Source organism: Coregonus clupeaformis, chromosome 15 (assembly GCF_020615455.1).
Source record: "Coregonus clupeaformis isolate EN_2021a chromosome 15, ASM2061545v1, whole genome shotgun sequence".
Classification (NCBI taxonomy): domain Eukaryota; kingdom Metazoa; phylum Chordata; class Actinopteri; order Salmoniformes; family Salmonidae; genus Coregonus; species Coregonus clupeaformis.
The window spans coordinates 15,077,553-15,090,725 of record NC_059206.1 but is presented as its reverse complement, the minus strand read 5'-3'; the positions used below and the strand labels follow the sequence as shown (position 1 = coordinate 15,090,725).

At 44.1% G+C, this 13,173-nt stretch overlaps 1 protein-coding gene across 1 annotated transcript in view; it reads left to right on the top strand.

Annotated features, from left to right (window-relative positions):
- LOC121548349 (leucine-rich repeat serine/threonine-protein kinase 1) overlaps positions 1-13,173 on the top strand; it is a 91,580-nt gene that overhangs the window by 17,995 nt on the left and 60,412 nt on the right. The window contains 8 exon segments of the mRNA XM_045224994.1: positions 6,948-7,119; positions 7,309-7,488; positions 8,201-8,349; positions 8,521-8,747; positions 10,617-10,744; positions 10,929-10,943; positions 10,946-11,091; positions 11,589-11,726. Of these exon segments, the coding sequence (XP_045080929.1) occupies positions 6,948-7,119; positions 7,309-7,488; positions 8,201-8,349; positions 8,521-8,747; positions 10,617-10,744; positions 10,929-10,943; positions 10,946-11,091; positions 11,589-11,726 (1,155 nt within the window).

Genomic DNA, 13,173 nt, shown 5'->3' with positions numbered 1-13,173 from the left:
TCCGATTGAAAAGCATGCATTTAGTTTTACTAGTGTTTAAGAGCAGTTGGAGGCTACTGAAGGAGTGTTGTATGGCATTGAAGCTCGTTTGGAGGTTTGTTAACACAGTGTCCAATGAAGGGCCAGATGTATACAAAATGGTGTCGTCTGCGTAGAGGTGGATCTGAGAGTCACCAGCAGCAAGAGCGACATCATTGATATACACGGAGAAAAGTGTCGGCCCAAGAATTGAACCCTGTGGCACCCCCATAGAGACTGCCATAGGTCCAGACAACAGGCCCTCCGATTTGACACACTGAACTCTATCTGAGAAGTAGTTGGTGAACCAGGCGAGGCAGTCATTTGAGAAACCAAGGCTATTTAGTCTGCCAATAAGAATGCGGTGGTTGACAGAGTCGAAAGCCTTGGCCAGGTCAATGAAGACGGCTGCACAGTACTGTCTATTATCAATCGCGGTTAAAATATCGTTTAGGACCTTGAGCGTGGCTGAAGTGCACCCATGACCAGCTCGGAAACCGGATTGCATAGCAGAGAAGGTACGGTGGTATTCGAAATGGTCGATGATCTGTTTGTTAACTTGGCTTTCAAATACTTTCGAAAGGCAGGGCAGGATGGATATAGGTCTGTAGCAGTTTGGATCTAGAGTGTCACCCCCTTTGAAGAGGGGGATGACCGCGGCAGCTTTCCAATCTCTGGGGATCTCAGACGTTATGAAAGAGAGGTTGAACAGACTAGTAATAGGGGTTGCGACAATTTCGGTGGCTAGTTTTAGAAAGAAAGGGTCCAGATTGTCTAGCCCAGCTGATTTGTAGGGGTCCAGATTTTGCAGCTCTTTCAAAACGTCAGCTGTCTGAATTTGTGTGAAGGAGAAGCGGGGGGGGGGCATGGGCAAGTTTCAGCGGAGGGTGCAGAGTTGGTGGCCGGGGTAGTGGTAGCCAGATGGAAAGCATGGCCAGCTGTAGCAAAATGCTTTTGAAATTCTCGATTATTGTAGATTTATCGGTGGTGATAGTGTTTCCTAGCCTCAGTGCAGTGGGCAACTGGGAGGAAGTGCTCTTATTCTCCATGGACTTTACAGTGTCCCAAAACTTTTTGGAGTTAGTGCTACAGGATGCACATTTCTGTTTGAAAAAGTTTGCCTTTGCTTTCCCTGACTGCTTGTGTATATTGGCTCCTAACTTCCCTGAAAAGTTGCATATCGCGGGGGCTATTTGATGCTAATGCAGTACGCCACAGGATGTTTTTGTGCTGGTCAAGGGCAGTCAAGTCTGAGGAGAACCAGGGGCTATACTCGGTTCTTAGTTCCTGTATTTTTTGAATGGGGCATGTTTATTTAAGATTGAGAGGAAATTACTTTTAAGGAACAACCAGGCATCCTCTACTGACGGAATGAGATCTATATCCATCCAGGATACCTGGGCCAGGTCAATTAGGAAGGCCTGCTCGCTAAAGTGTTTTAGGGAGCGTTTGACAGTGATGAGGCGTTGTCGTTTGACCGCGGACCCGTTACGGACGCAGGCAATAAGGCAGTGATCGCTGAGATCCTGGTTGAAGACAGCTGAGGTGTATTTAGAGGGTATGTTAGTCAGGATGATATCTATGAGGGTACCCATGTTTACGGATTTAGGGTTGTACCTGGTAGGTTCGTTGATAATTTGCGTGAGGTTGAGGGCATCTAGTTTGGATTGTAGGATGGCCGGGGTATTAAGCATATCCCAATTTAGGTCACCAAGCAGTACGAACTCTGAGGATAAATGGGGGCAATCAATTCACATATGGTGTCCAGGGCACATCTGGGGGCTGAGGGGGGTCTGTAGCAAGCGGCAACAGTGAGAGACTTATTTCTGGAAAGGTGGATTTTTAGAAGTAGAAGCTCAAACTGTTTGGGCACAGACCTGGATAGTATGATAGAGATCTGCAGGCTATCTCTACAGTAGATTGCAACTCCACACCCTTTGGCAGTTCTATCTAGACGAAAAATGTTATAGTTGGGGATGGAAATTTCAGAATTTTTGGTGGCCTTCCTGAGCCAGGATTCAGACACTGCTAGAACATCAGGGTTGGCGGAGTGTGCTAACGCAGTGAATAACTCAAACTTAGGAAGTAGACTTCTGATATTTATGTGCAAGAAACCAATACTTTTGCGATTACAGAAGTCAGCAAATGATAGCGCCTGTGGAGTAGGAGTGATACTGAGGGCTGCAGGGCCTGGGTTAGCCTCTACATCACCAGAGGAACAGAGGAGGACTAGAATAAGGATACGGCTAAAGGCTTTAAGAACTGGTCTTCTAGTGCGTTGGGTACATAGAATAAAGGGGGGCAGATTTCGGGTGTTGTAGAAAAAGATTCAGGGCATTATGTACAGACAAGGATATGGAAGGATATGAGTAAAGTGGGGGTAAACCTAAGCGTTGGGTAACAATGAAAGAGATAGTATCACTAGAGGCACCAATTGAGTCGGTCTCTGCGTGTATGGGGGGTGGGACAAAGGAGCTATCTAAGGCAGGTTTAGCTGGGCTGGGTTATCTACAGAGAAATAGTACAATTAGAAATAACCGAAACAACAATAAGCTAACCATGTTTGGGCTGAGGCTAAACATAAACAGGATGTAGTACCGTAAAAAGGAACAGTCCAGCAGACATCAGCTGTATAGCTGAGTTATCATAAGGTCCGGTGAACAGCAATAGGATAGTTCGGAGGCTGCTAAAGCATTAGCAAGTAAGCGCCACGGCTAGCGTGTGCTAGCGGGCCGGTGCTAGCAGATGGAATCTTCGGTGGTCGACGTCGTCGTAACCACATCAGACGATTTCGTCGGCAGACAAGTCGTGTAGGATCGGCGGGCTCCGTGTCAACACTAGGTGGTCCCGTCCGGTTGACAGAGAGGTAGATAGCCGGGAGATGGGCCTAGCTCAGGATGATTAGCCAGACCACAGCGTCCATTTAGTTGCAGCTAGCTGGAACTAATATATATATATATATATATATATATATATATATATATATATATATACACACACACACAGTGGGGAGAACAAGTATTTGATACACTGCCGATTTTGCAAGTTTTCCTACTTACAAAGCATGTAGAGGTCTGTAATTTTATCATAGGTACACTTCAACTGTGAGAGACGGAATCTAAGACAAATCCAGAAAGTCACATTGTATGATTTTAAGTAATTAATTTGCATTTTATTGCACGACTTAAGTATTTGATCACCTACCAACCAGTAAGAATTCCGGCTCTCACAGCCCTGTTAGTTTTTCTTTAAGAAGCCCTCCAGGTTCTCCACTCATTATTTGTATTAACTGCACCTGTTTGAACTCGTTACCTGTATAAAAGACACCTGTCCACACACTCAATCAAACAGACTCCAACCTCTCCACAATGGCCAAGACCAGCGAGCTGTGTAAGGACATCAGGGATAAAATTGTAGACCTGCACAAGGCTGGGATGGGCTACAGGACAATAGGCAAGCAGCTTGGTGAGAAGGCAACAACTGTTGGCGCAATTATTAGAAAATGGAAGAAGTTCAAGATGACGGTCAATCACCCTCGGTCTGGGGCTCCATGCAAGATCTCACCTCGTGGGGCATCAATGATCATGAGGAAGGTGAGGGATCAGCCCAGAACTACACGGCAGGACCTGGTCAATGACCTGAAGAGAGCTGGGACCACAGTCTCAAAGAGAACCATTAGTAACACACTACGCCGTCATGGATTAAAATCCTGCAGCGCACGCAAGGTCCCCCTGCTCAAGCCAGCGAATGTCCAGGCCCGTCTGAAGTTTGCCAATGACCATCTGGATGATCCAGAGGAGGAATGGGAGAAGGTCATGTGGTCTGATGAGACAAAAATAGACTCCACTCGCCGTGTTTGGGGGAAGAAGAAGGATGAGTACAACCCCAAGAACACCATCCCAACCGTGAAGCATGGAGGTGGAAACATCATTCTTTGGGGATGCTTTTCTGCAAAGGGGACAGGACTGTTCCGTATTGAGGGGAGGATGGATGGGGCCATGTATCGCGAGATCTTGGCCAATAACCTCCTTCCCTCAGTAAGAGCATTGAAGATGGGTCGTGGCTGGGTCTTCCATCATGACAACGACCCAAAACACACAGCCAGGGCAATTAAGGAGTGGCTCCGTAAGAAGCATCTCAAGGTCCTGGAGTGGCCTAGCCAGTCTCCAGACCTGAACCCAATAGAAAATCTTTGGAGGGAGCTGAAAGTCCGTAATGCCCAGCGACAGCCCCGAAACCTGAAGAATCTGGAGATGGTCTGTATGGAGGAGTGGGCCAAAATCCCTGATGCAGTGTGTGCAAACCTGGTCAAGACCTACAGGAAACGTATGATCTCTGTAATTGCAAACAAAGGTTTCTGTACCAAATATTAAGTTCTGCTTTTCTGATGTATCAAATACTTATGTCATGCAATAAAATGCAAATGAATTACTTAAAAATCATACAATGTGATTTTCTGGATTCTTGTTTTAGATCGCTCTCACAGTTGAAGTGTACCTATGATAAAAATTACAGACCTCTACATGCTTTGTAAGTAGGAAAACCTGCAAAATCGGCAGTGTATCAAATACTTGTTCTCCCCACTGTATGTATGTATGTATGTATGTATATATATATATATATATATATATATATATATATATATATATATATATATATATATATATATATATATATATATACACACACACACACTACCAGTCAAAGGTTTGGACACACCTACTCATTCAAGGGTTTTTCTTTATTTGTACATTGTTTGCAGTGTGCACAGCCTATGCTACACTTGTAAGAAACATGTTTTGGTTTATTTCATTCCATTTATGAGTTTTGTCTATTTAGTAATTGTATTTTGTTTCGAGCGCTCCTGTCAGTGTTGAGTAAGGACGCGCACGCTAGAAGTAGGACAATAGGCTACCTGGCCGGCATGCAAATGTATATAAATGTGCCCATTTGGGGATCTGATAGTATTTCTGATTGGCTTAACGCACCACCACTAATGACCTGTGGAGCTTCTCAAAGTAATGTTTTCTTCACCTCAAACAGCAAGCAAACAAAGTCTGTTTTTACATCCATTGAGAATTACAATAGTTCCTCAATGTATTTGAAAAATCTTTCCAGCTCTCTCCCTTTCGATAACTACTCAGCGTGAAAGGGAAAAATGTCACGCTCTGATCCAGTGGAAACGTTATAACATAGGCCTACCTGATAACTTCTTATCAGTGCTTGACTTGGACTGAAAAAGATTCCGGTACTCATTTTGGGTGCTGGTACTGTTTATATTTAGGTGCATGAGCTCCGCAATACTTTTGAGCTAATATTCTATAAGAGGAACAGGAGCTCAAGCAGTAGCAAATTTGAGGTTCTTGTGAGTTCCTGCCCTAGTCAAGCACTGCTTCTAATCCCTTGCGAAAATAGCCTACAGCTGTGTCTGTCCCGAGGGAAACTCTGAGGGCCCAGAATATTTTATACAATGTTGCAAGTTTGCTAGCCCAAGCTTTGGGCCAGACCCAAGTTAATAGTTGATACAATGTTTCAAGTTCGTTTCAGACAGGCCATGTGTAGCCAAGTGATTTATAGGATATTTATTTTTATGAGGATATTTTCTACCTGCAGGGTGCAATGTTTTTATTTGTTGGCTTTATGTAGGCTATTTTTACATAGTTGGCGATGGCAATAGAAGTTACTTTTTAGGTTTGTATAATTTTCATTTGGATAGAATTTTGATTAACCACATGACAATGATTTTGAGATATGAAGACGTTATTTTAAATTAAATGAAACTGTTTCACAAAAATGTGCAAATGAAAACCATAACTGGCACGCAGATCGGTAGGAATGGTAAGATAAATTGGCATTCCACATGAGAAAGGTTGCCTACTCCTCCTGTAGCCTATTACCGGCAACTTCAAGAGAGTAATGGCAGAATCTGCGAAAGCCAGCAGGAGCGGAAGGAGAATAGTTGGGTCAGGTTAAAGTTTTTTTCTTCTGGTTATCTAGATCTCTGGCACCCTCTTGAGGCATTTGTCTTATTTCATCAAACCGGAAGCTTAAAGCATCAGACAAGCTCAATACATATAGTTTATTTTATTAAAACACATAGGGTGTGTCTATATATGGAAAAATACACATCTAAAAATGTTGGCGAATCGATTGGAACAGACAACTTTCTTTGTCGGGGACCGCCCTAATTCTATTTCAGCCAAGCACTGACACCTTATCCAGGTGTTGTAGAGGTAGCCTCGTTCCATACTGGATGTGCTGTGACCAACTCTTCTATTGGTCGTACATCGTTGATTGCCCACCTGATGGTGCCGTTACATCAACTTTGAAGCTCATGTTTTTACCTGGCTGCAGTCAGTGTTACCAACACATTTTCAGTGAGAATTAGCTCCTTGATTTGTCGCTAGATGACATTTTGCCATTGCTGCGACGACATCACAGCACCAACTTGCGGCAGAATTGAGTGGGAAAAGTCGCTAAATACTATCAAAACTATAGAAACCCTTGGTGTCAAAGCTCCCCAAAAGGCAGCTGGAAAACTAGCTAAATATAGCGACAAAATTGCTAAATTGGCAACACTGGCTGCAGTACATGGTAACTTTTAAATGCTCCCAACCAGGGTTGTGTTCAATTCCATATCAATTCCAATCAATTCAGAAAGTACACCAAATTCCAATTCCAAATGTTCCTCATTGAAAAACATTGAAGGGAATGGGAATTGGAATGCTAGTGTACTTCCTGGATTGACTGTGATTGAAATTAAATTGTCCCCTGCTCCCAACTGTATGGCATGACAATGATCGAAGAGTTGGCTACAGCACTCCTAAGGTGGAGGCTATGGGAGAGGTGGACTTGAACAAAACTTGACTGTCTTCTATAATACTAACTTGTCCTATTCCCTCCCTGTCCTGTTCCCGTCCCTCCCTCAGCTGCGTCTCCTGTGTGTGGCCACCCAGCATGGTGATGCGGAGAGTGTAAGTTACCTCCTCCATGAGGCCCGTGTGCCCCTGCCCCTGGAGCCGTCGGAGGGAAACCCCGCCGTCCTTGCTGCCCACTATGGACATGTCAGCCTGGTCAGAGAGCTGCTCGACTCAGTACCAGGTGACAATGTTGTGTGTGCATGTGAGACATTTTCCACCTGTGTGTAGTTGTAGTAGTTAATAGATAGTAACAGATTGCATGAATTGTTTTGAAAGTGGGTGGGTGGGTGGGGGGGTCTGTCTGTGTGTGTGTGTGTGTGTGTTTTAGTCATAGTTAATAGATGATAAACAGATTGCATGTCTCTCTCAGGTCCGTGTGTCCACAGAGATCTGCTGAACTGGATGTTGGTGTCGGCGTGCCAACAGGGTCACCTGGAGGTGGTTAGAATGTTGGTGCAGGGTTACCATGCTGACGCTGAGGACTGTGCCATCCACAACGAGGAGTTTGCTGTCATCACGGGGCTGCCTCTCTATGCTGCTGCACGCGCAGGTAGACTGCAAGACACACACAGTACACATGTACTGTACGTATGCACACATGTACTGTACATATGCACACATACGCCACACATACACACACACACACACAAAGGCACACAGTCCACAAATACCTCACACATAAGCCACACACACACACGCCTCACACAAAAGTAGAGAAGTATAGAAGCTTGCACTATAAGATGCTTTTACACGTATGTTACTTCTCACGTTATTAGATATTACTGCACTGTTGGAGCTAGGAACACCAGCATTTCGCTACACCCGCAATAACATCTGCTAAATATGTGTATGCAACCAATAGAATTTGATTAGATTTTATGTACGCTTACATATTAGCCACTTTGGAACAAATGTTAGACTTAGACATTCATTCCTACTGTGGTGTGTTGTCAGGCTGACAACAGCAGACGGGGATTTCCTCCTACTCTGCTCTGTGTCTCGGATTCCACCTCCGATCCAACTCACTTCCTTATTCTGGTCATTAAGATCTAGGATCAGCTTCCCCTCCCCCAATCATACGCTTAACCATTAGAGGGGAAAATGCTAAACTGACCCAAAATCAGTGTCTATGAGCAACTTCACCCTACTCCGGGCCTATTGATGGAGAGCTGAGGAACACTTCCTGTTATCTTAGACCAGGGGTCTGTTCAGGGAGGAGCAACATTACAGAACATCCAGATATCTAACTGTGTTCTGTCTAGGTAATGAGGACATAGCTAGTTTCCTGCTGCAGAATGGTGCTGGGTTCTCCTCCTACACCCTGATGGATTATCCTGCCTTCAGCAGACTGCTCCTTGAACAACGACTGGTAGAAGAAGCAGACACACACACAGGACCAGCAGGAGAAAAGGTGATTGAGGGGAATTGTGTGTGTATCTGTATTTATGTGTGTGTGTCTCTCTCTCTCTCTGTGAATGTGTTATGCTTTCCCCAGTGCGTCGGTCAGGTCAGACGCTGTCTGTGTGTTGTGCACTATGAAAATGTCAGCCAACATGTTGTGTTTTCTCACTCCCCCCTCTAGCTACTATGTGGCCGTTGGTCAGGTCTGAAGCTGCCGTGGTTGGAGCTGGACTGGTTCATGGACGTGTCGTCCCGTATCTCCCACCTGGACCTGTCCTGTAACAGCCTCAGCACCCTGCCCTCCGTGGTTCCCTGGGGGCTCATACAGCTCCAGACCCTAGACCTCTCCAACAACCTGTTCAAAGAGCTGCCCACAGCACAAAGCTCACAGGAGATCATCTGCTCAAGGTGCTGCTCCACACACAACATTCACAGATGAGTTGTAGATGTTTAGGTGCAGATGCACACACACACACACACACACACACACACACACACACACACACACACACACACACACACACACACCTAGGGCTGGGCGGTAAAATTATATCTAGATTTTTTTCACATTTATGGATGATTCACGATATCTCCATTTAAAAAATTGTTTCTCTAAATAAGCTTTGTTGTACAATTTAAAGGTCAAATATACTGCAGTCAGCAATAATCTAATGAATTCAGGGCTTGTGAAGTTATACCTAGGCTAAATATAAGCCTTCAACCATAAGACCCACTAATAATTAAATTATTTTATCAATATAGTTTTACCTGCTTTATTGCAATAATCACTGATCTGGCTTTCAAGTCTGTCTATGGAAATGCACTTTTTGTTACAAATGTAACCAGAACCCATGCATAATGCACATTCACTAATAATGGCTAACTTCTTGTAGCAGGCATTATAGAAAAGCCCACATGCTAGTGAGTAGCCATCTAATATTTACATTTCAAGTTTAGCCAACTTGGATCTATTTGCTAGTTATGAACACACCCTTCTGTCCGTCTCCAATTGTTTGAACAGTATGCTAGCCTGTCCACTTTGTTTAGATGTTAAAATCAAATGGCCTACCTTATTTCTCAGAGTGAGAACGAGTTGCCAATTCCTTATATAATTGTATACTCATTGCACATTTATAAAACACAGACTAGACAGCTAGTTTAAGTCTTTGGCTAAAATGCTGCTAACGGTACCGCATTAATTTTCCAGAATCAATGTTCATTGTTACTCCCGTTGTAGTGGTGTCTGCTCTGCATGAAATTTGAGTAGTTGAGACATAAAAAGGGTATCGTTGGAAAGGTTAACTTCTCTATTACAGTAAAGTCATGTATCCCAATGTGTTCCTAGCACCCACACACGCACTAACCCACACACACACAACCCCCTTGTGGGAACACAACATTCATTCCCATTCAAAATACAATTTTTCCCTAACCCGAAAACCTAACCCTAACCATAGCTCCTAAACCTAATTCTAACCCCAACACTAATTCTAAACGTAACCTTAAACTCCCTAGAAATATCATTTGACTAACAAAATGCCCCCAGTTAGTCAACTTTTTGTTAGTTTACTATTCTTGTCGGGACTTCTAGGCTAGTAAACACGTCCACTGCAGTGTGTACAGTGTACACAAACATATGCACTGAGTATACCAAACATTAGAAACACCTTCCTAATATTGAGTTGCACCCTCCCTTTTGCCCTCAGAACAGCCTCAATTTGTCGGGGCATGGACTCTACAAGGTGTCATGTTGACTCCAATGCTTCCCACAGTTGTGTCAAGTTGGCTAGATGTCCTTTGGGTGATGGACCATTCTTGATACACACAGGAAACTGTTGAGCATGAAAACCCAGCAGCGTTGCAGTTCTTGACACACTTAAAGCGGTGCGCCTGGCACCTACTACCATACCCCGTTCAAAGGCACTTACATGTTTTGTCTTGCTCATTCACCCTCTGAATGGCACACATACGCAATCCATGTCTCAATTGTCTCAAGGCTTAAATATCCTTCTTTAACCTGTCTCCTCCCCTACACTGAATTGAGGTAGATTTAACAAGTGACATCAATAAGGGACCATAGCTTTCACCTGGTCAGTCTATGTCATGTAGAGAGTTCTTAATGTTTTGTCCACTCAGTGAATCTACTCTGTAGCTGTTCTGCAGATCTCCGTTGTATTGTTAGCCTCACCACCTCACCTAATCCTGACCCTGTTGTGTGTGTGTGTGTATGTGTGTGTGTATGTGTGTGTGTTGTTCTCTGCTACTGTCCTACTGTAGACTTCGCCAGGTGAATCTGTCTCAGAATGAGTTGACCAGCCTGCCGTCCGGACTGCTCCATCTCACCAGAGTCCAAAAGCTCTCCGCTGTTAAGAACAAGCTCACCTCCCTATTTGACATTCCTAATGGTATGATCCACCGCAAGTCAGTGTGGTCTTTGCCCAAAATGTATTATATTTTTAATGATCTCCAATTGTTTCTCTGCTGTTTATTTTCTCTTTATTTGTTCATGTGAAGCACATTGTATTGCTACCTTGTACAAAATGTTTTATAGAAATGTTATAGATTGACCCTCTTCTGCTCTCTCCTCAGGTACTAACTGGATAGGTCTCGTAAGCTGGAGGAGCTGGATGTGTCTGATAACTGTCTGACCAGTCTTCCTTCTGCTGTTCTGCACTCTTTCAAATCCCTTACGTCCCTCAAAGTCTGCCGGAACAGACTCACCAGCTTCCCTGACCCCTGGGCCTGCCCTCTGGTAGGCAGACACTACACTAGACATTATGGCCTGGTTCCATTTGGACCCCTAGCACCTTCCTTTAGATCCTACCCTGTTTAGTGTTCGTCTCATAGATATAGAACTAGTTGTATCTCTATGGTTCCCCTGGTAGGAACAAACTAGGGCCTGGTTCCTTTTGGACCCCTAGCACCTTCCTGTATCTCCTTTTAAATGTTCAGTTCTGAAAGGACTGGATAGGTGAAATAAATATGGTGGAAACTCCATTGGAGAGCTGGGTAGAACCATCACACTAGTTGCTTACGCCTATCCAGCCCTTTTAGATTTGTGACCGTTGTTGGGGTAGAGGTAAGAAGGTATTAGGTATTGAAATGGAAAGTGGCCATGTCTTTTAAATTATACAGACTCCTCTCAGGGAAGCTTCACTACCTCCTTTGCCTACTTGCATTCAGAGAACTTGAGTGATGGTTTTGAAACATCTTCTGGATGATGGGAGTCATTGATTTCCCCCTCTGTAGAAGCACTGTCGAGCCTCATCCAACGCCATCGAGAGTCTTCCCAATACCATCTCCATCTTCTGGAGAACTCAGCTGCAGGAGGTGGATTTCTCGGACAACGTCATCAAGGAGCTGCCCTCCTATATATTCGAGCTGGAGGTAAGGATGGGTAGCCCTGGTAGGGTTTGGCCTAAGCTTCAGCTCAGTGGGCTAACAGTGTTTTGAGTTGCACTTGTCATTCAGGTTCAATACTTGGGCAGTCTGAGCTGTACATATCACAGGTTCAATACCTGGGCTATTATGTGTAGCTCAAAACCCTGTTAGCCCACTGAGCTAAAGCCTAGGCCTAAGTACCTTAACACTGGGAGCATAGTTTCCTAAATGGTGGTTCATGGCTGATTCCGTTTGCGGCCTGGCTAGAAACATTGGATTTGTTGACTTGATGGGTCTAACCTGAATAAACCTCCCTAAACCTCCATAAGCTTTACTGTATTTATAAGAATATAATATGCCATTTAGCAGACGCTTTTATCCAAAGCGACTTACAGTCATGCGTGCATACATTTTTACGTATGGGTGGTCCCGGGGATCGAACCCACTACCCTGGTGTTACAAGCGCCATGCTCTACCAATTGAGCTACAGAGGACCACCAATACGTAAAAATGGGCGACCCGACCAAATTCACATAGAAATGTGCGTTATAGATCTGTCACTCATTGAAAGCAAGTCTAAGAAGCAGTAGATTAGTTCTATGTACGCTATTTCTATGCTTTCCGTTTAGTTTTTGTATCTTTTCCTTTCGGTTTTGTACACCAGCTTTAAACAGTTGAAAATACAATATTTTGGGTTATTGAAAATATATTTCACAGCGGTTTAGATGGTACAATGATTCTATACACTAATTGTTGGATTGTTTTGTCACATAAACTGAAATTACGCAAACTATTAGAATTTCTGCGACCAGTAAATGGCGGCGCGATTTCTGCATATTGAACCTTTAAGTAACCACTCACAAGATGTGAGGATTTCTGTATTAAACCTGTAGTTTTCCCAATGACCTCAAGGTGGCACTGCTGTACTACTCTGCAGTCAGTGAACCCCCTACTGAAACAAAGATTCAGCTTTAGGATGATGAGTCATGGTACGCTTGATAAGGTTTTAAAGATATTAGCATAACAGTAATGATGAATGGAAATTTATGTTAAGCGTTTGTTTATTTTAGGCTCCTGAATTCCGAGGAGAACAATGGAATGTTTAATTTACCTCAGGAATGCTATGGGCTTTATGAAGCAATTTTCCAAATGTTTGTAAAGGAATGAGTACTGCAAGATTGTGGATTTCATTACCTCTCAATCTTTCTAAACATGTGTGGCAGAAGAGGAAGAGAAAGAGTGAGGAATAGAATAGAGGAAGAGAAACAGAAGATTGAGAGAATGACGGCAACAGTAGACAGGGTGGCGCAGTGGTCTAAGGCACTGCATGCAGTGCTAGCTGTGCCACTAGAGATCCTGGTTCGAATCCAGGCTCTGTCGTAGCCGGCCGCGACCGGGAGACCCATGGGGCGGTCCACAATTGGGCCCAGCGTCGTCCCAGGGTAGGGGAGGG